The sequence below is a fragment of the Meriones unguiculatus genome, chromosome 1, assembly GCF_030254825.1.
Source record: "Meriones unguiculatus strain TT.TT164.6M chromosome 1, Bangor_MerUng_6.1, whole genome shotgun sequence".
Taxonomy (NCBI): Eukaryota; Metazoa; Chordata; class Mammalia; order Rodentia; family Muridae; genus Meriones; species Meriones unguiculatus.
The window spans coordinates 173,835,972-173,863,254 of record NC_083349.1 but is presented as its reverse complement, the minus strand read 5'-3'; the positions used below and the strand labels follow the sequence as shown (position 1 = coordinate 173,863,254).

Sequence of the window (27,283 nt, the reverse complement as noted above, 5' to 3'; positions counted from 1 at the left end):
ACTTTATGGCTGTTTTGTATTCTGTGTACCATGTGTATGCCTGGTGCCCATGGAGGCATGCCTGGTGCCCATGGAGGCATGCCTGGTGCTCTAAAAGGCCTGAAGAGGGCCCTGGATCCCCTGCAGCTGACAGATGGTTGTAAGCCATGTCAGTGCTGAAAATCAAATCCTAGTCTTCTGGTCCTGAACTTTGTGTTTAAAAGATGTAGGGGAAACTTTGAAGGAAATCAAGTCCATTGGGGTTAATATAAGATTAAAATACTTTGATATGATGTTAGGGTGTTTTTACTACTTAGCATGTACAAAGATGTTATGTTTACTCATGTATTTGTTCTTGGAGTTGACTCTTTTTTTGTTAGTAGATGTTTATGTTTGCTTAAGTAGAAGCATAAATGAGAAAAGATTTAAGATCCTATATGGTTGATGCCTGACTACAGTCTTTCAGTATACTATCAATAATTATTTCTTACAGAGCCAGACATAGGCATGCCGGAACAAGATGCTCAGAGGTTTTTCCATCAACTCATGGCAGGGGTGGTAGGTACCATAGCCTCTTTCACTTTGTTTAAAATTAGCATAAATGAGGTAAATTGCTAAATTCCACTGTTTAACCTTCCACCTAGGTTTATCTGCATGGAATTGGAATAACTCACAGAGATATTAAACCAGAAAACCTTCTCTTGGATGAAAGGGGTAAGATTACCATTTTGTTAATGTTATATTTTAGGTTAATCATATAGACCCAAACAAGGCTTTCACATTTCTGAACTCTTGGATGGCTGAAGATGTTGAGCATTTTTTTCCAGTATTCATTGGCCTTTTAAAAAAAGTTTTTGTGTGTTTTGTCAGGGAACTGTTAACTTCATCCACTACTTGTTGATTGGATGCTTTGTGTTTTGGTTTAAAGTTTGGAGTTCTGCAAACATAGATCTCAAGCTCATGTCAGATATATAATTGGAAAAGATTTTGTGTTACCCTGTTGGCTGTGTCCTATACTTCCCTTGCCTGTGCTTATCCACGTCTTGTGAGTGCTTGTTTTTCTCCAGCAGTTATTCAGAATTTAAGATCTCATCTTAAGGGCCTTGATCTATTTGCATGTGATTTTGTGCAAAGGATGAGAAATGGATTTAATGCCATCCTTTTTTTAAAATTACTTTATTTTTTATTACAGTTTATTCACTTTGTATCCCAGCTATAGCCCCCTCCCTTGCCCCTCCTAATCCTACCCTCTCTTCCTCATCTCCTATGTCCCTCCCCAAGTCCACTGATAGGGGAGATCCTTTTCCCCTTCTCTCTGACCCTAGCCTATCAGGTCTCATCAGGACTGCCTGCATTGTCCTCTTCTGTGGCCTGGTAAGGCTGCTCCCCACTCAGGGAGGTGATCAAAGAACCAGCCACTGAGTTCATGTCAGAGACAGTCCCTGTTCCCCTTACTAGGGAACCCACTTGGAGACTGCCAAGAGCTACATCTGTGCATGGGTTCTAGGTTATCTCCATAATGTCATCCTTTCATATCTGACTTTTCCAGCACCATAGTGTTCATGATGCAGACCTTTTCCAGTGTATGTTTTGACCCTTTGTTAAATTAGGTGGCTGGGGTTAGAGGCAGGAGAGATGGGTCAGAGGTTAAGAACACTGGCTGCTTTCCCCAAGATCCCTGGGTTCCAATTACCAGCACGCAAGGTGTTCACAACCACCTGTAACTCTACTTCCCAGAGGATCAAAGCCCTTTTGGCCTCCATGGTATACAGGCAAAGCACCCATACACATAAAATAAAAATGATGTATACCTCTAATCCCAGCACCTGGGAGGCAGAAAGAGGTGGATCTCTGAGTTCAAGGCCAGCCTGATCTACATAGTGAGTTTCTAGGACAGCCAAGACAACGTAGAAAGACCCTGTTTCAAACAAACAAACAAACAAAAAATAAATGAAGGGGAAAATTCTTTTTCAGGTGATTGTAGCTGTGTGTTTATTTCTGGCTCCTCGGTTATGTTTTCTGTTTTGTCGTGATGTTTTTCTGCCTTTGTCGTGATGTACTTGTAGGTCTTTAGTGTAATTTGAGATCAGGTGTTAATGACATTTCTAGTTTTGCTCCTGGACTAGCATTGTTTTGCTAGGTCTTTGAAGAATGTCATTGGAATTTTGATAGTGACTGTGGATCTATAAATTGCTTAAAGCAATACAATTATTTTTACAATATCAATTTGTCTTGTTTTTGGTTTTTCAGTCTATTATTTTCTTCAGTTTCTTTTCAGTGTCTTAAGGCTTTCATTGTTTTTTTTTTAAACTTTCTTGCTTAGGTTTATTGCTAGTTTGTTTTTTGATTTGTTTATTGTTTTGTTTGCTTGTCTATTTGTTTGTTTAGAGAGACAAGGCTTCTCTATGTAGCCTTGGCTGTCCTGGACTTGCTTGTATGCATATTTTTAGGGCTAACCATTTGGTACTTAATAAACAGTTGGTATGCTCTATCCTGGAAATTCTTTGTGTAGGGTCGAGACCTCCAGGGCTTTGGCATGTTAGTTATTGGGATTGTTAGCTCATGTTTAGGCTGTCATGTTGGTGAGACTTCTTAGTTTTAGGATCTTCAAGATTCATGTAGCTTCTGACATTCCTCAAGAGAGTCTTAGAGCAAACTTCCTTTCTGCCGGCTCTTCTGCAGTGATCCCTGAGCCTCAGTTCCAGGACTTGTAGATGTATCCACGGGGATTGGGCTCTACAACTCTGCATTTTGGTTGTCTGTAATGGCCTCAGTCTGTTGGATACCAACATTTCCCTAATGAGGGGTGAGGACACACTTATCTTTGTGTATAAGAACAAATATTTACAATGTAGTTAGGGGTTATACTGGTTTAGGAAAGTGGCAGTTCTAAGTTCTCCAAGATCTGTGGTTTCAGTAGCCCTCTGTAGTTGGCTAGATTTCTAATACTAGGCAAGATTTCTCTCTACATCCAATTTGAGAGTCAAGGTATGTGTGCCACTACCGTACTCTTAGGGTTATTGTGCCATGCTGGTGGTGGCTGTAGTTCATAGGCATCATAGCTGGGTAAGACTGTCAGTTGCTTTCCTCCTTTGGAAGCTTGCATGGTGCTTTCTGGTACCAAGAAAGCTAGTCCACAGGGAGGAGGCTTTCAGGTCAGTTCCAGCTCAGGAGCCTCTGGGCTCTATGTTCAGTGTGTTTAGCAACAAGAACTTTACCCTCTGCCTCTGCAACCACGGTCAGTAGCAGTGTCCTGTAATGTTTTGGGAGTCTCTTGGACAACCTTGACTAACAGAACTCAAAAGAGAGGTTCTCATGTCTGCTGTTGGGAGTTTTTGTTAGATGGTTTTTGGCTCCCAGAAGGAGAACTGTTACTCCAGATTGGAAGATTTCATTTCAACTACGTTATATTTACACATTGACTTATGTGTATTTTAGTTATTTTTAGGTAGATAATTAATAGTATGATTCTGACATTTTCAGAAGTCCTGTCATTAAACCCTCTTCCCTCCTTCTTCTGCACTTACCCTCTCCCACAATTAGAGCCCTCATCCGTTTTTCCTTTTTTCTCATCAGATCACTTGCACCCTTTTCTTCGCCTCTCTGTTGCTTCCCCCTTTTCCCCAACCTGACAATGGTCCTTTTTTACTGTCCTGGGTTCTGTAGTTACTCCAAGATAGGCCCTTACCTCTGAAGATTGGATCTAGGGCCCCAAATGAAAGGAAACATGCACTTTGTCTTTCTGAGTCTGTGTTGTTTCACTCAATAATGATCTTTCTGGTTTCATTCATTTACCTGCAAATTTCATGATTTCATTCTTCTTTACAGCTGAATAGTATTCCATAGTGTAGTTCTACCACATTTTCATCATCAGTTTTTTAGGTTATAGGGCATTTAGTTGTTTCTGTTTCTTAGCTTTTGTGAAGCGAGCATCAATGAACATGGCTGAGCAGGTGCATGTGGAGTAGAATGTAAGTTCTTTGTGCATATGCCAAGCGTTAATATAGCTGGATCACGCATATAGTAGATTTATCTGTAGCTTTTTGAAGGTTCTCTACAGTGATTTTATTTCCAGAGTGTTTGAACAGTTTACAGTCTTGCCAACAGTGAACGAGGGTTCTCTCTTCTTTGCATTCCCTGCAGCATTTGTTGTCAATTGTTCTCTACCACTTGACTGGGGTAAGATGAAAATTCAGAGTTGTTTTCATTTGCTTTTTCCTAATTTCTAGGGACAGTGAACGTTTTTGAGCTATTTCTTAGTTTTTATGTTTTGTTTTGTTTTGATGAACTCTCTATTAAGGTCTCAGGCCAATTTGTTGTTGTTTTAATGAACTCTATTAAGGTCTCAGGCTCCCCCCCCCCCCTTTTTTTTGAATGGGTCATTTGTTTTTCTCAGTCTTTGTTTTTAAGGTTTTTATATATTCTGGATATTAATCCTTTGTTGAGAATGATTTGTTATGCATTTTCAGACAGCCTTTTTGTTATTTAACCCTCTTTTCCCCTTCTCTTATCTTCCTTCCATTTTGTGTATGGGTTTCGTCTTCACCTGTTTCTTTAGCTCTGCAGAAGCTTTTCACTTTTATGAGGTCCCACTTGTCCATCATTGGCCTTAATTCTTGGGCAGATGACCTATTCAGAAAGTCCTTTCCAACATCTATGTCACGGAGGGTAGGTACTGCCTATGTTTTCTAGCAGTTTCGGTGTTTCAGGTTTCACATTTAGGTCTTTGATCCATTTAGAGTAATTTTCCATTCTTCTGCATGGGAACATCCAGTTTTTCAGGCACCATTTGTTGGAGATGCTTTCTTTCCTCCGGTGTATGTTTTTGGTTTCTTGTCAAATAGTAAATGGCTGAAGTTACATGTGCTTATGTTTAGGTCTTAGATTTTGTTATATTGATCACACGCCCGTTTTTGTGTCAGTACCATATTGGCTTTTTATTACTATGGCTATGTAATGTATCTTGAGTTCTGTAGTTATAATCCCTCCAGTACTATTCTTTTTGTTCAGGATTGTTTCGACCATCCAGTGTCTTTTACAATTCCATATGAGTTTAAGGAATCTGTTTTCTTTTTCTATGAAGAATGAGACAGGAATATTGTAATTGTGTTGAATCTGTAAATAGCTTTTGGTAGAATGCTCATTTTCATAATAATCTACCAATCCATAAACATGGGATATCTTTCTATTTTCTAGAGTCTTCTCTTTCTCTTTCTTCAGAGGTTTAAAGTGTATTATAGAGGTGACTTCCTTGGTATATTAGAGTTCTCTAAGAAAGAAAAGATAGAATGAACTAATATACATCTGTGTATTAGTAAGAGGTTTATTAACGTGGCTTATAGTCTAAGATCTAATAGTTGTTCAGTCCATGAGACTTGATGTTTTAGCAGTCCCAGTTTGGTGCTAGAGTCCCATGGAGGTCCTAGAGAGCTGCCAGTTTTCAGTTCATGTTGGAATCCTGAAGAAGCAGGTTCTAACACCAGCTAAAGAATGAGTTAGGAGAGGTGAAACTTGCTAGTGAGAGTGAGGAAAAACAGACAGAAAACAAATCTTTCTTCATTGTTCTTTTATGTGGGCTGCCACCAGAAGGTGTAGCCCATATTTAAGGTGTCTCTCACCTCAAATAATCCAGTCAAGAAAAATCCCTTTCATGTGCACCTTGCTTGCTTGGGTTTTAGTTACTTCTAAATGTAGTCAAGAGTTGACAACCAAGATTAGCCATCACACTTAGTTAGGTTTATTCTTATATATTTTTATTTTCCTTGGGGCTATTGTGAATGGGGACATGCTCATGTTCTGTATTTGTTGTTATGTAGAAAGTTACTCATTTGCTCATGTTGAATCTTTGCTCTCCCACACTGATGAATTTGTTTATCATTTCTAGAAGTTTTCTGGCCATCTGCAAATGAGGATAATTAGACTTTTTATGGTACCTTTTTACTTTCCTTCTTTTGCCCGTTCTACTTGCTGTTTCAAGCACAGTGGTAAAATGGAGCGGGGATAGTAAGCATTCCACTTCTGACTTCAGTGAGATTGCTTCCAAGTGTTTTTCCATTCAGGATGATGTTGGCTATAGATTTATCACATATAGATTTTTTTATTATGTTGATGTGTGTTCATTTATATATATCATAATAAAACCCATTGCTTTATATACTAACTTAGAAAATACATAAAAAGTTAGCACACAAGATTTTTATCACATGTTGTAATAAAGTATAGTAAACACCTGTCTTCCCCCCTGACTTTAAAAAAATCAACAGTTCTGAGACTCACAGCCAAACGTTGGACGATGTGTAAGGTAGTCTTATGGAAAAGTGGGAGGAAAGAGAAAAGGACCCTGAGGTGACAGGAGCTCCACAAAGAGACCACCTGAGCCATTTAACAAGGGCCCAGAAAGGCTTGCTGAGTTGGAAGCATCAACAAAGGACCATGCATGAACTGGATCTAGGCTCCCTACAAAACAAAGATATAACAGATGGGCAGCTTAGGCTTCATGTGGGTCCTTTAGCACGGGAAGTGGAGAGTGTAGTGCATTGGACACAGACTCACTTGCCAGCTTTTTGATCACTTCCCCCTAGTGGTACTGCCTTGCCAGGCCGAAGGGGAAGAGGACATGCTCAGTCCTGATGGAACTTGGTGAGCTCTGGTAGATGGGAAAGGGAACTTCCCTTTTCTGAGAAAAAGGGGGAAGGGGAGGCAAGAGGATTGAAGGGATGGGGCTACTGTAAGGATGTAAAATGAATAAAAAAATATAATAATAAAATCAACAGTCACTTCTAAAAATGCTCGGAGTTAGCTAGGTGGTGGTGGCACAAGCTTTTAGTCCTAGCACTTGGGAAGCAGAGGCAGGTGTATCTCTGAGTTTGAGGCATCTGTTTTTATGAAGTTCAAAACCCAAATTATGATTTAGGTATAGAAACATATCACAGTAGCACAAGTAGAAGCAAAACTGAGTGGTAGGCAGCGCTGAAAAGGCAAGAGAGTGTATGTACAGGTATATGTCTGCAGTTTGTTTTTTTTCTGAGACAGGGTTTCTCTTTGTATACTTGGCTGTCCTGGAACTTGCTCTATAGACCAGGCTGCTGTGAACTCAGAGATCTGCTTGCTTCTGCCTTCCAAGTGCTTGGATTAAGAACCACCAAGCTATTTTTATTTTATTTTTTATATGGATTTCTTCTATCTTATCTGTCTGTCTGTCTGTCTGTCTATCTATCTAGTAGTTTGTTTTCTGTTGTTTGTTTATCTAGTTGTTTTGAGACAGGGCTTCTTTGTGTAGCACTAGCTGACCTGGAACTCACTATGTAGACCAGGCTGGCCTTGAACTTGAATAGATCCAACTGCCTCTGCCTCCCAAGTGCTAGGATTAAAGGCATGAGCCGCCACCACCACTACCTGGCTTACATATAGTTTGAATTAAAAATGTCATACAAATATTCTGATGAGTGTCTAACAAGCACATCTTGTTTATACTGTTATTCTTATTTATTTTGTTTCTATTTAATATTTGCTAATAAGCTAAAGAAATAAAATGTCACCAGTAACTAAAATTTTTCCTTCTGTTCTTCATAGACATATATATTCCTAAATTTTGGATTCATTATCTGTAGTTTTCTAACTTAATAATATTATGATGCAGATGCTATGAAACAACCAAACCCAAAAGAGGCCAAACTGTGCTAAACCATTAGTCTTCAAAGTGACTGCTCTTTTGAAGTTGTAATCTCAGTTGTTGGTCCAGTTTTTATTTCATATAGTTGTTAAAAAGATGTAATTGCAGCCAGGTGTGGTAGTGCACACCTTTAATCCCAGCACTGAGAGAGACAGAGGCAAAGGGATTACTGTGAGTTTGAGGCCAGCCTGGTCTACACAGTCCAGGACAGCCACAGATACACAGAGAAACCCCATCTTGGAGCGGAAGGGAGAGGAGATGTAATTGCAGCATATCTTTCAAAGTTAAATGTAGGTAAACAAATATATTGGTTTAGTGTTATGTGGTGTGAACATAATTGATTTTTAAAGGTTCTCCTATGTGATGATATTTGTTTCTAAGTTAGAATAATAACTACCCAGTACAAAAATATATATTTGAGACTTGTTAATGCCACTAGCCCTTTTTTGACATATCTGATTCTGTATGAGTACATGTACCTTGTTTTTGTTAATCACTTCCATATTCATTGTATGTGTGTAGTATAAGATCTTGTCATTTATTGATGGAAATTTATAACTGGTATTACAAAAATCCTTACATTTATCAGTTTGTGGGATTTCTGCTTGTGGGTGGATATTATCTTAGAAGTGAGAATCGTTAATTCAAAGAGTGAATATTTCAAATTTTGATACTTTGGCTAAACTGCTTTCAAAAAGGTTGTATTTATCGATAACTCTCATAGTAGGGATTTTCCTAAGTTAGTCAGAACCCTTTGCTACAACATTCTATTATCTGTATTTTTATGGCCAGTATAACCAGGCTTTATTATCAGTCTTTTTCACTGACTTTATCACGTGCATTAGCCAACACAATGCTTGTTACTTGCATGCAGTAGACATTCATGTAGTTTATTGAAATGGACGTTCTTTGTGCAGTTTGTATGCGATAAAGATGGGAGGACAGAGTAGAAGTTTGTTCTGGAGTTTCTGCTTTTCTCACATTTGCTATTTGGACAAGTTCTTGAGGCTTCTCAATTTTCTGTTGAGTTTGATATATCTTTATATATTTTCTTTTCGCCAACTGAGGTCTTTTGTCATTGAGGAAGCTATGCTTAGTCATCAGCAAAGCTTAGTCTCCTAGGTTTGTTTTCCAGGAAGGCAGCCACAGCATCTTTATTTAAACTGGTAGAAAATGGTTTTAGTGTTCATATTTCTCTTTAGTTAATAAGAATTGAGGTCTTTGCTTAGTATAAATGATGGTGCTAATTACTTTTTCTTCTTTTACACATACATAGATTTCTTTTGCTATTTTCAGGTAGAAAAATTTCTATAAGCCTTTAGCAAAACCAGTGTTATTTTCTGTAATTCATATACATATATGAATTTGTAGATCTTTTAATGTGATGTTGTTGCATTTTTCTCCTTTTGGCTTAGATAACCTCAAAATCTCTGACTTTGGCTTGGCAACAGTGTTCCGGCATAATAATCGTGAACGTTTACTAAACAAGATGTGTGGGACTTTACCTTATGTTGCTCCAGAGCTTCTAAAGAGAAAAGAATTTCATGCAGAACCAGTTGATATTTGGTCCTGTGGAATAGTACTTATTGCAATGTTGGCTGGAGGTAAGGCTGTTTAATCATGATAAAACTTCTTTTCTCTGAAAAGTCAGATTTTTTTTATAGCAAGACAAAAATGAAATAACCTAAGGAAATCTGATTCTATAATAGAAAGGTTGTAAGTGGAGCCTTTAGTGGCAGAGCCATCTCTGCAGCTCTGTAATAATTTTGTGTTAGTGTTTAACTAATTGCTTTAGGCTGCAGTTACTAAGTACCTTTCAGTGAATGCATTATAACAGCAGATTTATTTCATACAAACTACGAAGGCTTGAAGTCTGGGTGTTGAAGGGCAAGCATGGTCATTTTCTGAGGGTCCTCCCTCTTCCTGCCTTGTGGTTGACCCATCTTACTGAGAGGAGAGGCACACTAAAGAGTTTGCGTCCATAAGGACCCAGATCCCACTTTTGAGGGCTTTCATACTCATGACTCCGTCACCCCATAGAGGCCCCACATGCAGAATCATCACAATGGGAATGTGAGAGTGAGTCACCCAGCTGCAACATCTTTCCCTTGGCTGATGGCTGGGGCTGATTTGGCTGATCTGGCTGGCGGAGCTGGTGTGTCACCCCTCCCCCCCATTCCTCCCCTGAAGTTGTAGGCTGGGTTGAAGAGGATGACTTTCCCTGAATAGAGGATGGTCATCCTTCAAGTATATATGAGTAGCTACAGTCCCGTACTAGAACCTCCAAATAAGCTCTTACATTCATCATCTTGGGGGTTAGGATTTCAGTATAAATTTTAGAGGGGAAGCAAGCATTTAACCCTATAATTTGTATATTATTTCTAACTACCTTGAAACTTGTAACCCAGAGATTTATTTATATGAAATATAGCTATTAAATGAAAATCTCAACCCTTATTTGGGGTTGCTGGAGATTGAACACAGGGCCTACCACCTGCCAGGCAAGCATTCTGCCACAAAGCTCTATCTCTAGCACTCATGTGATACCTTTGAAAGAGTAGTTTCTGTGAAACATAATGTGAAAACCATATTGAATTACTGTGGAGGAAACCTTTTTTTTTAATGTATTCATTTTTATTTTGTGTGCTTATTTTTTTCTTGAAATCTTTATTACGTAATTTTGTGAACATTCAGAAAACTGCAACTTGTTTTATTTTTAGAATTGCCGTGGGACCAGCCCAGTGACAGCTGTCAGGAATATTCTGATTGGAAAGAGAAAAAAACGTATCTCAATCCTTGGAAAAAAATTGATTCTGCTCCTCTGGGTAACTGGGTTGTTAGATGAAAGTATTGATCTTGTGGGTAATAGAGTGTCATGTTAGTTGATTTTTCTTTTTTTTTCTTCCTTGCTTCCTTCCTTCTTTTCTTTTTCCTTCCTTCTTCCTCTGTCCTCCTCCTTTTCTTCTCCTCTTCCTCCTCCACCTTCACCTTTTCTTCTCCTCTTCTACTACTTTTCTTTCTTTCTTTCTTTCTTTCTTTCTTTCTTTCTTTCTTTCTTTCTTTTTCTCTTTCTACTTCCTTTCCTTCCCTTCCCTTCCCTTCCCTTCCCTTCCCTTCCCTTCCCTTCCCTTCCCTTCCCTTCCCTTCCCTTCCCTTCCCTTCCCTTCCCTTCCCTTCCCTTCCCTTCCCTCCCCTCCCCTCCCCTCCCCTCCCCTCCCCTCCCCTCCCCTCTTTCCTTTTCTTTCCTCTCCTCTTTCCTTTCCTTTCCTCTCCTCTTTCCTTTCCTTTCCTCTTTCCTTTCCTTTCCTTCCCTTTCCTTTCCTTTCCTTTCCTCTTTCCTTTCCTTTCGTTTCCTCTTTCCTTTCCTCTTTCCTTTCCTTTCCTTTCCTTTCCTTTCCTTTCCTTTCCTTTCCTCTTTCCTTTCCTCTTTCCTTTCCTTTCCTCTTTCCTTTCCTTTCCTTTCCTCTTTCCTTTCCTTTCCTTTCCTTTCCTTTCCTTTCCTTTTTCCTTTCCTTTCCTTTTTCCTTTCCTTTCCTTTTTCCTTTCCTTTCCTTTTTCCTTTCCTTTCCTTTCCTTTTTCCTTTCCTTTCCTTTCCTTTCCTTTCCTTTCCTTTCCTTTCCTTTCCTTTCCTTTCCTTTTTCCTTTCCTTTCCTTTTTCCTTTCCTTTTTCCTTTCCTTTCCTTTCCTTTCCTTTCCTTTCCTTTCCTTTCCTTTCCTTTCCTTTCCTTTTTCCTTTCCTTTCCTTTTTCCTTTCCTTTCCTTTTTCCTTTCCTTTTTCCTTTCCTTTCCTTTCCTTTTTCCTTTCCTTTTTCCTTTCCTTTCCTTTCCTTTTTCCTTTCCTTTCCGCTAACTTAGAAAATGTAAGTCAGAATTAAGGAAAAATATGTTTGGATATAGTGGCAGCCATCTTTAATGCTAGTACTCAGGAAACAGGCAGGTGGATCTCTGTAAGCCTTCCTTAGTCTACCTAGGGAGTTCTAAGCCAGTCAGGACCACATAGTGAAACCTCATCTCAATAAAAGAAAATGAGTGAGGGAGGGAGAGAGGGAAGGAGGGAAGGAGAGCAAAAGGAAGGAAGAAAGGAAGGAAGGAACTGTAATTGTAGCATTTGGAAATAGCTTTTTAAAAGTATTCTGAAAAATGTGCTAATGCTTTTATGGAAAAATATATAATACATATCAAATGTATAGCATATTTTATATTATAAGTATGTGTTTGCAAAAAATTAAGTCATATGTTCCATAACTCATTTTAGTTTTGATGCTTAGCGTTTTCCTACATCTATAATTATGGATTGGGATTGTATTTTTAAAGGCTGCTATTCATTATGTGGGTATGTTTTACTCATCCAGTTTAGAGATTTAGTTTTTTTTTTTTTCCTTGATTTTACTTTTAGAAAATAGGTATGATAAGCATCCATGTTACTTGATGCTTTTGTATAGCCTTTAATTATTTGCTTAAAGTTTTTTTCTTTTCCTACAAGCAAAACTGCTGGGTTTCACTATTCCTGGCTGTCCTGGAACTCACTATATGGACCAGGCTAACTTTCCTTCTCAGAGAGATTGCTCTGCCTCTGCCTATTGAATAGTGGGATTAAATACACTGCCATGCATGGCAAAAATGAATTTTTAACCAGTAAGACCGTACTGATACTGTTTCTTAAATTTTATTTTAAATTTAGTGTTAATACTGAATATGTAATTTACTAACTTTTCCAGTTTTGCCTAGCTTTGGCAATGAAATTTATAGTTTTCTTAGTTCTTTGGGTTTTTTTCAAAAACAATTATTTGACCATTGTATATGTTATCACAGTATTTCCTAGAATTTGTCATTTATTTAAATTTTGCTAGTTATTTTAATGTGCAGATGTTTTAAAATTTTCATGCCTAAATTCTTGTATTTATGTTTTTTCCGTACATTATCCCGTTTAGAAAGGTCTTTTCTAGTCTGATGTTGTTTTACAAGTCTTTGTTCTCATTTAGTGTTTCTGTGGTTTAATTTGTGTGTTTTATTGTTGTTCACTTTGACACAGTCTTATTTAACCCCAGCTGATCCCCGAGCTCAGCTGTGTAGTAGAGGATGGCCTGATCCTCCAGTCTCCACCTCCAGGTGCCAGTTTGTTTTGGAGACAGGATCTGTGTTAGCCATGTGGTCTCAATCTCAGGCTGACCTGACTGACAATCCTCCCTGCAGCCTTCTGAGTGCTGGGACTAGAAGCTGAGTCATTTTTCATTCCTGTGATGTTGGCATGTTGGGACTTGAATGAGTTCTTTTAAAAATTAATATATGTGTCCTAAGCTGGCTTTAAGCATCCTGCTTGTGCCTCTCAAGTATTGAGATAGTAGGTGTGTACCATGCACCTGGCTTTTGTGTCTCTTAAGGTTTGTTTCATTTGCTTAACTCTTTTTGAAATACTCTTTTTGTTTTCAGCTTTGCTTCATAAAATTCTGGTTGAGAATCCATCAGCACGAATTACCATCCCAGACATTAAAAAAGATAGATGGTACAACAAACCACTTAACAGAGGTAAAAAAAAAAAGTACACTAATTTTCTTCTATAAAACATAAATACTACAAAATACTACAAACCATATCATAAGATAACTGGTCTGTCCAAATGAAGATTTTTATATCTGATAGAAAAATAAATTTTGTTGTTTAACAATTAAAAAGAATGCTATAGCTCAATGTAGATGAAGTCTAATGAAACAAAGACTTCTCATGAGGCAGTGACATGAAGTCTAAATGTAATTTTAAAGACGAAAGGGAGCTAGTAGGCAGTGCATGTTTGACACTGTAGAAGCAGCAGCATTTGGACACACGTTAGTGTAGTTGGAGAACTTGAAAGGTCAGGTCAGTATGACATAGACCTTGTATGTTTTGTTCACCATTAACCAGTAGTTTACGTGGTAACTGGTGTGTCATAGGTACTCAGGAAATGTTTGCTGAGTGAGTGGATAGAGACATGGGAGAGGATTGAATTGATTTAGGAAAGGCAGATACCCAACTTATAGGAGGGTCTTATGAGCTGTGCAAAGAATGTATCCTGGAGCTTACCACCATGAGGAAAATTTTGAGGGGATTTAAACAAGAAAGTGGCAAGTTGATGTGTTTCATTTTAAGCAATCTTTCTGGATACTCTTTCAATTATTTTTGACAAATAGGAAGAGATTATATAATGTAGGCTTTTACAGTAGTGGATTAGATGTGAGAAGATAGTAGCTTGGAAAATGTTAGTGGTTAAGGCATTGTAGAAAGGTGACAGGTTCCCAGAAGTTCAGGAACTTGAACTGATTGTACTGTTGAGTGCTTAGATGTAAGATAGAATATGAAGATTTCATGGTGACTCCCAGGTGCTGTTCTGGTAACTTGGGAGGAGAAATTTTGATTTTATGGAGCTGAGTAAGCTCTTCAGCTGTGTGTGTGTGTGTGAATGTGTAAATTAAACTTCAGATACCAATTGTGGGGAATTTAAACCCATTTAAGCTAAGTGTGAGGAATGCTATTTAAGTGGAAGGTGGAAATCAAGAAACAGAAAAAGTACCAAAAGCTGGATGGGATATTTGTAGCATGTGAGTTATTGGAGACTAAGAATGTTCCATGACAGTAGTAGAGGTTTTGTTAAGTGGATTAATAACATGCAGGTTTAGCATTTCCATTGGAGTCCATGATCTGGTGATCTTAGTAGGAATAGTTTCCATAGAGAATATTTAGTGAATTATAGAGACAATGACTGTGGTGTAAGAGACCAACAATGAGAGAGTATAAGGTAAGACAGCTCAGATAGAAAGTTTGACTGAATGGAAGGAGAGAGGACAGTAGTCTAGAGATGAATGAGGAATTTACCTTTAGTTCTTCTCTGAATGCTTTTTAATTTATTAATTTTTTTATAATAAAGATGTTTTTATTTTTATTATTGTCATTATTACAATTTATTTAATTTGTATCCTGGCTGTGGCTCCCTCCCTTGTCTCCTCCCAATTCTACTACCCTCCCAATTCTACTACCCCTTCCTCTTCTCCTATGCCCCTCCCCTAGTCCCACTGATAGGAGAGGGCCTCCTCCCCTTTTATCTGACCCTAGTCTATCAGGTCTCATCAGGACTGGTCGCATTGGTTTCCTCTAGTAAGGCTGCAACCCCAGGGTTCGTGATCAGAGAATCCTGCCACTGAGTTCATTCCAGAGACAGCCTCTGCTCCCCTCACTAGGGAACCCATTTGGAGACTAAGCTGCCTATGGGCTACATCTGAGCAGGGGGTCTAGGCAATCTCCATGCATAGTCCTTGGTTGGAGTATCTGTCTCTGCAGGACCCCTGGGTCCAGATTTTTTTTGGCTCTGTTGCTCTCCTTGTGGAGCTCCTGTCCCCTCCTGATATTTCTGTCTCCCCCTTCTTTAATAAAATTCCATGCATTATGAGTCTCATCATCTGCTTTGATGCTCATCACTCCCCGGCCTCTGGAAAGGTCTGAGACTGGGGCTTCCCGTGGCCCTAACCAGGCTCTCTTCATATGGGGAGGTGAGTTCCCAGAGAGCAGGGCTCCATAAGTGGGCAGACTGGGCAGGAGATACCCTGTGTGGGCAGATGCCTCCTTCACTGGAGCTTGGAACAGACTCCATCCCGCACAGAGTGAGCTTTGAATGCTTTTTATACCTTGTTCTCCTTGACATCCAGTTGACACAGATGTGGATGTTTTCTTTCCCAGACCTTCATGTTCCTGGATCATGAAGTGGGGCAGGTGTTCTGGTGGTTCACTTTATCTTTCTACATTCTTCCCTGCCTCTATTTAAAAAAAAAATCTCATTATCATATTTTGCTACCCACAGTTCCTGCCTTATTATAGTAACCTATTGAGCCCTATTGAGATTGAAGTTTTGTCATACTATCATTTCCAACAGTACATCATCAAATTTTGTTGCACTTCTGCCTAATTTTAGACAGTTTGACTATGTAGCCCATATTGGAATTGTTCTTGGAATCCTCCTGCCTCCCTCAGCCTCTGACTGCGGAAACTAGGCCTATGCTCACGTGTCACCATGCTCAAATTTGTCATAGAGTTTGGCCAGTTAAATCCTCATTTAGACAATCATTTCATTCTCTTGACTTCACAAGCCCTTGAGTTAGTCATCTTTAGACATCTTAACTCTCATTACCAGTCTAGAGTATTTCTGCTTCTCTTTTTAGTACCATGACTTCAACAATTGTCTGACTCTTATTGTACATAGAATCTATTAATTCTGTGTTTTGACTGTCTATTATTTCCCAGGATGCTCAGTTCTCTCCTTACCTATCTTTTTTTTTCCCCCACTAGAGACAGGGTTTCTCTGGGTAGCCCTGGCTGTACTGAAACTTGCTCTGTAGACCAGGCTGCCCTTGAACTCACAGAGATCCCCCTGCCTCCCAAGTGCTGGGGTTACCAGAGTGTGCCACCACCACCCAGCCGTCTTTATAGTCTTAAATCCCAGGATAAGTCTGGCACTTACACGTCTCACCCTCTACTTTCTTGCTTCTTTTTAATACTTACCAGGCAAAATCTATTCTAACTTCACTCTGGTTTTTACTTACTCCCTGTACCAGTGCAATTGATTGTAGTTCAAGAAAGATAAGATGTTCATAGGTGAACTTTCTCATTGTCGTTTATTGTTCAAGTGCTTCTTTTCATTTTTTTTTTTTTCCTGCTTAAATTCCTTGCATGGTGAGATTACAAACTTGTGGTATCATGCCTGTCTTTTTGTAAACTTTAGTGTTTTCCCAGTCTCAGTTTATAACAAAGTGCCTTATTTAATTGGGAAATAGAGGGAGAGGCAGTGGGCTTTACATGCTCCCACCACCACGTCCTACCCCCTTTGTGCTTATAGACTACTGATATAAACTGTTAAAACAAAAATTAGCTCTTTTTCTTCCCTGCTTACGGATATTGTTTAGCAATCAACCTTTTTCCTGCAGTATTAATTTTTCTTCCTCTGCTGGACCTTTCTCATCAGCATTCTAACATAGTATTTCCTTCATCGTAAAAGTAGTTAAATAAAGCCGATGGCTCTGCCTGTAATCCCTGCACTCAGGAGGAGGATAAGACTGATCAAGAGCTCAAGGCCAGTCTAGGCCGTTTGAGACCTTACTTCTAAACAAAATTGTGGCAATAACAACAACCAAGGAACAGTTACAGAAGTATAAATACAACTTTGTTACTTCTTTTAAGTACTGGGTTGGCACTTAATATGGATAGCCCAGGCTGGCCAGACTGAAGGTAATTCCTGCAGAGTGCTGGTGTGCATCACTATACTTGGCTGATAAAACTATTAATATTATTTTTTTTTTCATTTTATAACAGCATCTCAAAAGAAGTTTGTGTGTGTCTTATGTGTGTGCATGTAAATACAGCATACCTGTAGGTGTCAATTTATTGGAATTGGTTCCTACCCCTGGGGATCAAGTCAGGTTACCGGACTTGTGTGGCAAATGCCTTTACCTACTGAGCTGTCTCTAGCCTTCAAAAAGGTTTCTCATTTGTTGCAGTTATTTTTATAAAACTGTGTTTGTTTCTCTCTCTTAACCCAGCTATCACCCAAATAATTAAGAGTATTATATTATTTTAATAAGCTTCACAGCACAATAACTGAGCAGTTATTGCTCTATTCTTAACCCTCTAAGCTAATTTGGTTTCCTCCCAGTGTACATCCCAGAGATAACCTTTGCTGTCTTGCTCCAGCTCTTCTCTCCTGATATCTCCTAGACCTCTGCCTGTGGCTAAATCACCTGCTTCCTCCTCTTGACTCCTCCTCTCCTGGCTGGCAGGAAATCCGGCTCTATTCTTTTCCCTGCTCTGTGATTAGCTGTAAACTGCTTTAATGGCATATCAGGGGACAATTGGGGATCAGTGTTTACACAACATTGAGACAGGAGAGTCTTAGAACAAGATTTGCAACCAGATATGGGGTGTATAGAAACCAGCATTTGAATTACAGAATAACTTTATACCTACACTCATTTCTTACACTCCAGAAGTAGTTTTGTAGATTTCTTTCTGTGCAGTCTGTTATCATTTCACAGTGGCTTATCTCACCTAATTCAGTTCTTAAACCATATCTTTTGTCTGAACTACGTTTTATACAATTGATCTTGCCTTCTTCAAACACTGTCTTTTGACATCCACAAAGATTGTATTACTTTTTAAACATGTATTAGTGTTTTGCTTATACATGTGTCTGAACTACATGGGTGGCCTTGAAGACAGAAGAGGACACTCAATCCCCTGAAACTGAAATTACAGATAGTTCTGAGTTGTCGTGTGGCTTCTGGGAACCAAATCTGCATCCTTTCCAAGAACAAGAAGTGCTGTTAGCCTCGGAGCCCTCTCTGCAGTCCCTCTGTCAGGACTTAGTTTATGTGTTGCTGTAGCAAGTTTCTGTCAAACATGTTTAGACCCAAACTGAGTTAATGGATTGTTTTTCCTTTCAGACAGACTTCTCTCCATTGTCTTTCATTTTGGCTGGTGAGAACTCTGTATCTGGAAATGCTTTCCCTGTCTGAGACTTATTTCCATGTATTGTTTTCTCATCTTCCTTGGCCAACCAGGAATCCTTTCAAACTGTACCCACTTCTCCAAGTTTAATAGTACTGTTGTTTTTACTTAATTGTAGTTGTCAGCATTGCCTTACTTTACTGAATGTTGTTTTTACTCAGCAGAATGTTAAGATTTGGGAGGTTGGTTCTGAGACATGGTTCAGCAATTAAGCACTGGCTCTTCTTCTAGAGGACTTGGGCTTGATTCCCAGCACCTACATGTGGTTACAAAAACATATATAACTTCAACTCCAGGAGATCTGACACTGTGGCCTCTGAGGGCACTGAATGCATTGCGTGTGTGTGTGTGTGTGTGTGTGTGTGTAAGTGTAAGTGTAAGAGGGACATGGTGTTTTTGTGGATTCAATAGTGACATACTGAGTTAGTTTAGTTTTGTTGTCATTTTTTCTAAAAGTAGGTATATCATGCTAAGTAATGTTGGAATGCGGGATGATTTTGATAATGTCAGAAGACAATAGAAGTTTTGAAATAATTCTTAGTTTAGAAAGTATGAGGAGACAAATAGTGTGAACTGTTGCAGTCTCCTGAGAAATGTAAGTTTAAAGTGGCTTCATTTTCTGTGTGATGACTATTCTTCGTAAAGCTTCTTCAGGGGAACAGAGTAGCAGATAGAACAGAGTCATAATTAGTATTTACTGTCATTATTTACCGAGTTATTTAAAAAATTTAAAGGTTCTAGTTATTTAGTCCTTTGTTGAACATCATGTTATCCATAAAAGATGTCATTAAAATTGTGGTCTTACTGAAGCACTAATGTAACATTTCCTTTAACATTGTTTAAGAAAAGTTTATTTTATATTACTTTATAGTCAACAAATAGATTTAGATGTGGCTTTATTTATTCAATTGTAGTTGGATTAGTTAAATACTTGCATAGAAGATTTGTATTTGTTCCTTTCTTTAGGAGCAAAGAGGCCCCGTGCCACTTCAGGTGGTATTTCAGAGTCTCCTAGTGGATTCTCCAAGCACATTCATTCCAACTTGGACTTTTCTCCAGTAAACAACAGCTCTAGGTAAGACTTAGAAAAATTAAGTAATTTTGTTGTTTATTTTTTGAGATACGGTTTTTCTGTGTAGCCCTGGTTGTTCTGGAACTTGCTCTATAGACCAGGCTGCCCTTGAACTCACAGAGATCCCCCTGCCTTGGCCTCCTGAGTGCTGGGATTAAATGCCACTGCCTGGCATTAAGTAATTTTTTATTTGTTTGTTTCTGTTTTTGTTCTTTTTTTGAGATAGTGTCTTACTAAGTAACCTTGACTAAATTGGAACTTGGTAGCCCAAGCTAGTCTTGAACTTGTACTGATCCTCCTGTGTCTTCTTCCTGAGTCCTGGGATTACAGGTGTGCACATTAAGTCATCTTTTTAAATGTTACTATTCCCCATAAACAATAAAACATATGTAGATATTTTACTTAATAATGCAACTAATTTTACAAAAATAAGAATGACTATGTGATATGATAAAAGCCTGGTGGGTTTTACTCAAAGACATTTTTAGTCTGACACTAGTACACACACTTATTATAGTCCCAGATAACTGCTAATTGGAAGGTTGAGGGAGGAGGGTAGACAGTTCCAGGCCAATCTAGGCAAAAGATACAATCATTTTTTTTTTTTGTTTTGTTTTTTTTTTTTTGTTTTTTTGAGACAGGGTTTCTGTGTGTAGCCATGCTGTCCTGGATATGCATTGTAGACCAGGCTGCCCTCGAACTCATAGCAATCTGTTAACCTTAGCTTCCCTCAGTGCTGGTATTACACACCTGGCTAAGATGCAATCTTGTCTCAAACAAACAAACGTAAACCCCAAAATAAATAGTTAAAAAAATGAAGTCACCTTAAAAATAGAGAGTTGAAGTTGTATTTTTCTTTTGTCTTAATGTCTCAGTGAAGAAAACGTGAAGTACTCTAGTTCCCAGCCAGAGCCGCGGACAGGGCTTTCCTTGTGGGATACTGGTTCCTCATATGTTGACAAACTGGTACAAGGCATCAGCTTTTCACAGCCTACGTGTCCTGATCATATGCTTGTAAACAGTCAGTTACTTGGTACCCCTGGATCTTCACAGGTAAGGAATTTGATCTTTCAAATAAAAAACTATTGCCTTTTATTTCTGTTGCCTTAAATCTTAGTTTTATGTTATGAATACTTTTAGTTAATATATATTATATGAATAAGGAAGAAATAATTAAAGGAGGCCTTTACAGGAAAGAATCCTAAGTTAAAGAAAAGAATTTCAGACTAATTGCTGTAAACTGGTCACACTGGATTTATTTAGCTTTCTTCTTTGATGTATAGAACCCCTGGCAGCGCTTGGTCAAAAGAATGACACGATTCTTTACCAAATTGGACGCAGAAAAATCTTACCAATGCCTGAAAGAGACCTTCGAGAAGTTGGGCTATCAGTGGAAGAAGAGCTGTACAAATCAGGTATGCTTTGTTAGTTTCCTATAGGAAACTAAATATTTGAGTAAAAGTTATCAATAGCTTTTTTAAAATGAGTATTTTAAAAATACAACCAATTTTATTTGAAAAATAAACAATTCGAGGTTTTTTAGATTTGTGTTTATGTGTGTGTGCTGTTTTGTTTTGTTTTTTCAAGAACCCGTGAAGCTGCAGTCAAAGATGTTCTTTTCTCCATGTTTGGAGCCTTGGTGCTGGCTCTTGGCTGTGGTTTTTCTTTTCACACCAATCATCTTGCCCAAACACCTGGACCTTCACTGTCATCTCATTGTAGTTCCAGCCTTTCAGCCACAAATACAGCTTCTAATTTTCTTTCTTGTATTGTTTTCTTTTTGCTATTGTTGTTTGTTCGTTTTTGTCTTTTTGAGACAGGGTTTCTCTGTGAAACAGAGCACTGGCTGTCCTTGAACTGGATTTGTAGTTCAGGCTTTCTCTGAACTCAGGTCTGCTTGCTCTGCCTCCTGAGTTTTGGGATTAAAAGTGTGTGACAACATGCTTGACTCTGGTATTCTAGTGATCTTGTTTTTTTCCCATATATTTGATTGATTGAGTGGTTGATAGATTTGCTGCAGTATTACAGATTGAACCCAGGCCTTGTATATGCGGGTCAAGTACTTTATTACCACCAAGCTACATCTCTAGTCATCATTGCTATACCTGTCTTCATTCTGTTCCTACTCCTTTTTTTTCTTTCAGTTCTGCCTTGCTAACGGGATGTTGTTTGTTACTAACATTTCATTTAGACTCAATTTCTACTTGGTTTAGATTGCATAAAAACATGCCCATTGGGTTGAGAGATAAAGCTTTTTTAAGGGTTTCATTATTTTTTTACACTTATGTATACTGAGTGTTTCAATGTGTATGTGCCTATATATATGTCTGTGGAGGCATCAGATATTTTGAGTTAGAACTATAGGTGGTTGGGAGCCTCCTGACATGGGAGCTAGAAATGGAACTAAGGTCCTCTGGAAAAGTGAGTAGCAAGTTTTAACCTGAGCCATAGCTCTAGCCCTGACATGTATAGTGTTCTTCATGACACTCCTGTTATGTAAGCATTGTATAAACTTTTATTCCAAAAGTATTACTAATCTGTTGATAGAGTTTTTCTGTTCATGTATATATGTGGCTTGTCCTCATTTTTGTTGCCTTAGGTTACTGTATCAACAACTGATAGAAGAAACAATAAGTTGATTTTCAAAATAAATTTGATAGAAATGGATGAGAAGATTCTGGTTGACTTTAGGCTTTCTAAGGTAATTTTTAGATATTTTATCCATAGTGGTTTTTTCTATGGAAATATTTCTATATGGATTTTTTTAAAATGCTTTTATATTGGGCTGGAGAGATGGCTCAGAGGTTAAGAACCCTGGATGCTCTTCCAGAGAACCTGAGTTCAATTCCCAGCAACGACATGGTAGTTCACAACCATCTATAATTGATGAGATCTGGTGTGATGCCCTCTTCTGGTGTGCAGGTGTACGTGCAGACAGAACATTGTATACATAATAAATAAATCTAAAAAATAAAATATTTGTAATAAAAAATAAAATTAGTTTAAAATGGTTTTATATTTTACATACAATAGCCTACCTATTACACTGTTGCTTTCTAAAGTTTGGTAGGTTGAGCACAATTCTGATTAGCATGATAAATTCTTACGCTGTCTCATCCTCTTCCCAACTAGGATGTGCATTTTCTTTTTGCTTAAAGCAAATATCTTATGCAAATATTTTTGCCTATTATTTATTTTGGTTTTCATATTGACTGTCGAATTATTGAATGCGTTTTTTGTTGTTTTGGAGTAGTAGTTATTTAGTAATGGCTCAAAGGGTAATAATGCTGGAAATTTTATTATAGAATATTGTTACAATTGTTCTATTTTACAATTGCTCTATTTTACTATGTCATTTACAGATTAAATTATACGTAGCTATATATATGTAGGAATGCAAATGGTACATGCCATGTAAAGTTTCATACTCTGTAGTTTCAGACTTCCACAGGAAGCTTTGGAGAATAGCCACATGTTACAACTTAGTTATTTGGCATTTGTAAATATATAACTTGCTTTTTTTCATTTAGTGTTATACACTTTGACTTTTGCCATAATTTATTTTTCTAAAATACTTTTTGGTTGTTTTTCTCTCTTTCCTGACATCTTAGTATAAAAATCTTGAGGGACTGGGCACGTATCACAATTTGTAGAGTGTTCGCTTAGCATGCACAAAGCTCTAGATTGGATTCAGAGCACCAGATAAAGCCAGGTGTGAAAATATATGCCTGTATTTCTAGCACCAAGTAGGCAGGAGGATCAGAAATTCAGTGTCATCATAGGCTACTCACCTAGTTTGAGGCCAGTCCTACATGGAACATTACTCTGCCTAAGTTATTTTTCTTTTTTTGTAAAGTATACAGATAAATAAAATAAAATAACTTTAAATTATACTTCCTAACACTTAGCATTCATAATTATTTTGATTCATATATAATACCTGTCTTTTAAATAAGAGTTATAACATTAAAAAGCTTGTATGTTATAATTTAATGAACCTCATTAGTTTTTTTGCTTAATAGTATGATTTTGCTTACCTATTATTTTTTTAGTTTAAAAGCTTTTTTTGTATAAAATCAAACCAGTATAATACCTGTTTCTTGAGAGTTTGTATATGGCTCTAGAGAAGGCTGAAGAGTAATTCACATTCTTTATATTGGAGACTAGTTACAGTATTCTTTCCTAGATTTTTAGTATGTATTAAATTGTGAAGGCTCCTACTCTGATAAAACTACTGTCATAACTGACTTTAGTGCATTTTTGTGTGTGTCTGATAATACTGTGACAAGACTGTGTCCTGTTTTCAATTCACAAACTCCTGCTGGGGTAGCTCCAAAGCTACTAACCTTTGAAACACAAAGAATGCTGTTATTCTGCTTTCTCTGCTCAGTGTGTTGAGAAAGTGAACACATAATCAGGTCAGAGTTACTCATGTAGCCATCCACCAGAATATTTGGGCTTCACATGTGGACTGGACTCAGGTTGCATTTAATTAGCATTAAGGAAAGAACCCATAACGTGTTATAATAAGCTGTTCAAAAAAGTCATTCCATTGATATGGAATGAATAACTAAGCTGGAGTTGGTGGTGCATTCCTGCAGTCCAGTATTCTCAGAGAAGAACAGGGAGGAGGGAGAAAAGAGGCCCAAGACACTATAAGTAAACATATCTAAGCGTGTTTGTTTCTACTGACCAGGAATGAGAATGATCTTTTGACACAGTCTTTTTTTTTTTTTTTTTAATATTTTAAAAATATTATTCCTAAAATAGGGTGATGGATTAGAGTTCAAGAGACACTTCCTGAAGATTAAAGGGAAGCTCAGTGATGTTGTAAGCAGCCAGAAGGTTTGGTTTCCTGTTACATGATGAAGCTGTCAGCCCTGCAGATTCCTGGTGAATATTGTGCTGCTATGTTGACATTATTCTTCCTAGAGAAGATTATCATTCTGCAAACTGCAAACAATGGTTTTTTGAAGAGTTATCTTCATTCATAAACATCTTCCAATTCTTAGTATGTTTTGCATACAAATAATACTGTATCTTAATTGTAATACTTTGGGGAAAGGATGGATCAAATTCATTAGGGGTTTCTCCAACTGTGTTTAAATTGCTTGAATTTGAAACCTGTCTGGCAGAAACCAGGTTTTGGGATATGAGTTTGCCAGCTTTTATACTAATGTAGTATCACTTTTGAAAAACAAACAAAAGCGAACCACTTTTTTTATCCCAGGCAAGCATATTTCTTCTCTGCCTATTTAATTGTGTAAGTATGAATAAACAAAGACCATGTAAAGTTGATTGGTCCATGAATGAGGCCTGCCACAAAAAGTGAATCCTAACATATGTACTATAGTTTCAGTTTGGGTACATGTGCTGCACAAGGGCTTGACCAATTATATAAAACTGTTTGACTCATGATGATTAAGAAAGCAAGTTTTTCCCCCCATGGTGTGTCAGTCAGATATAAAGGCTGTTTTGGTTGTTCTTCCATGAGGTTGAACATAAACTTGAGTGACTGTGCTCTAAAAATTACACACTTAAATAATTCTTTCTACACCCACAGCTATGGTTCAACTACTCCAGAAATAAATTCTATTTTCAAAATCAGTATCTAATTCATTGAACTTATTGGCCACCAAGTTTCTAGACGGCACTGGCTAAACAGGGGGCGGGGGAGTAAGAAAACACAGGAGTAGGCCTGATTCTTGTTCCTTGTCTTTTAGACTCACTAAAACTTTGTTTTGTTCATAAAATTTATATTAAAATGTGAATGTATATGATTGGGGTCCTGTATTTCTTTTTGTAGATAAAATTACAACATTAATTAGTCTGAAGCTAAGAACACTTAACATTTTATGGCTAAAGGTTATCACATTGGTTATCACATTTTGGCATACTTACCTCTCCTACATGCAGACGTGAACCTGAATCTACTTTATTCAGTCTCCTGAAAAGCTGTCAGAATGATCCTTCTAAAGTGTAAGTCAGATCTTTTCATCACACTTAAAATTCCAGCTGTATAGTTGTTTTTTTTTTTGTTTTTTTTTTTTACGTTTGTTTTGTTTTGTTTTTCAAGAAAGGATTTCTGTGTGTAGCCTTGGCTTTCCTGGAACTTGCTTTGTAGACCATGCTAACCTCAAAGTCACAAAGATCTGCCTGCCTCTGCCTCTAGGAGCTTGAGCTGGTTTTATGTGATTATCTTCTTCATCTCATGATATGTAGTGTTGTCTCCAGAGCCTGTATCTATCAAGTCATGACTCTTTGCTTCCTGCCAGCCCTTGGTACCTACTCACTATTTTGCTTTTTGTATCCATGAATTTGAATTTTCCTGTGCTTTATATAAGTAGAATTCTATCTTTGCCTCTTTGTGTTCGGCTTATTTCTTACAACTGTTTTCAGGATTTATCTATTTTACAACATTTAGCAAATTTCATTCTTTTTTGTGACTAATACTGTCTTGTGCACGCGTGCACGTGTGTCCAGGTGTGTGTGTTTATGTGTTTATTCTTTCATGTGATCATTTATGTTTGTATTGCCACTTTCTGTCTATGTACATGATACTGGTGTGAACATGAACATGAATATATAAATGCCTGCTCAAGTCTTTGCTTTTAATTTTTTTGTGTGTATGCCCTGAAGTAGAACTGCCATGTCATGTGGTAATTATGTTTTTAATATTTTAATAGTTCGTCATAGTGGCTATGTTTTTCTTTCTTTGCTTATAAATCTATTTAAAACAATCTATTTAAAATTTATAGCAATGTTTTTTTTTAATTTGTTTTGTTTTTTGTTTTCTTAAGAGGCAGAATTTAATTATGTAGCCCAGACTGGCTCTAGCTCAGGCTGTGTCTCCCCCCTTTGTCTTCCAAATGCTGGGATTATAATGGGTGCCTAGCCTAACTTGGCTTTGACAGGACAACTATATTTACAGGTGCATTGTCCTTCTGATGTAATTTTATCAACATCAAAAATTACATTTTTAAATGTTGTATGTACACTATGTTTTGTTTTATCTTTTAAAGCAGGATTTCATGTAGTCTAGGCAGGTCTTTAACTCTCTGTGTATGAATGGATTGCTTTGAACTCATCTTCCTGCCTCCACCTTCCAAGTGCTAGGATTACAGATATATGGCACCATGCCTGCCTTCACTCGGTGGGAGAGTTGATCTACATCTTCCACATACTTGGTCTTCAAATAATTCTTACATTTTGTTGTTGTTGTTGCTGGGAATCCAACCTAGGGCCACATTCCAGCCAGGTAAGTACTTTATTATTGAACCATATCCTTAAGCTAGGGTTTTTATCTTTTCAGAGGTCTTTGTATCATGTTTTTTAACTGGTTTCTAGTATCCTTTCATTTCACGTTGAAGGGCAATCTTTAGCACTTCTTACATAGCTGGAATAGTTATAATTAGCTCCTCTTGCCTATTGTCTGTGAATGTTAATTTTTCATTCATTTCCAAGGGACAATTCTGTTTTATCAGACACTGATTTTTTAGTTGATAGTCTTTAGTCATTTTTTTTTCTTTCAGTAGTATATCTATTACCTCATTGCCTTTTGGCCTACAAAGTTTCTGATGAAAAATTAACTGATAATCTTTTTTAAAAAAATCTATTTGAGACTGGAAGGCACTATGTGCCCAGAGTGACCTGGACCTCACTGATGTCAGTCCTGACCCACACTAAACCTGTCCCTTTTCTGCCTCAGTTCCCAGTGCCAGGATCACTAGTGTGTACCACTGTACCCAGCTAATTGATAATCATATTTAGAATCCTTTCTGAGTGAGTTGTTTTGATGCTTTCAAGATTTCCTTTTTTGTCTTTATATTTTGGGTCTTGTGAACCATATTAATGTCTCAGTCTGGTTTTCGTGGGTTATCATTCTTAGTTCATTGCACTTCCTGTGTTTGTAGATCCATGTCTGTCTCCTGATTTGGAAGAGTTTTATTCAAATAGTTTCTGTCATCTCTTGGCACATGTGGGATCCCACGATACTGATTGCTTGGTTGTGTCATTTAAGTCAATTAAATTATTTACT

General features: G+C 37.7%; 1 protein-coding gene across 2 annotated transcripts in view; it reads left to right on the top strand.

Annotated features, from left to right (window-relative positions):
- Positions 1-25,025, top strand: part of Chek1 (checkpoint kinase 1) — a 28,189-nt gene extending 3,164 nt beyond the window's left edge. The window contains exons 4-13 of one of the 2 annotated variants that reach the window (XM_021638632.2): positions 473-537; positions 624-693; positions 9,067-9,255; positions 10,372-10,476; positions 13,083-13,178; positions 19,140-19,248; positions 20,121-20,298; positions 20,529-20,660; positions 21,845-21,946; positions 24,016-25,025. In XM_021638632.2, the coding sequence (XP_021494307.1) occupies positions 473-537; positions 624-693; positions 9,067-9,255; positions 10,372-10,476; positions 13,083-13,178; positions 19,140-19,248; positions 20,121-20,298; positions 20,529-20,660; positions 21,845-21,946; positions 24,016-24,111 (1,142 nt within the window). In that variant the 3' untranslated portion in view covers positions 24,112-25,025. The remainder of the gene's footprint in view (positions 1-472; positions 538-623; positions 694-9,066; positions 9,256-10,371; positions 10,477-13,082; positions 13,179-19,139; positions 19,249-20,120; positions 20,299-20,528; positions 20,661-21,844; positions 21,947-24,015) is intronic. The other variant, XM_060371648.1, reaches the window with a different exon arrangement.
- Positions 25,026-27,283: the final 2,258 nt, after the last annotated feature.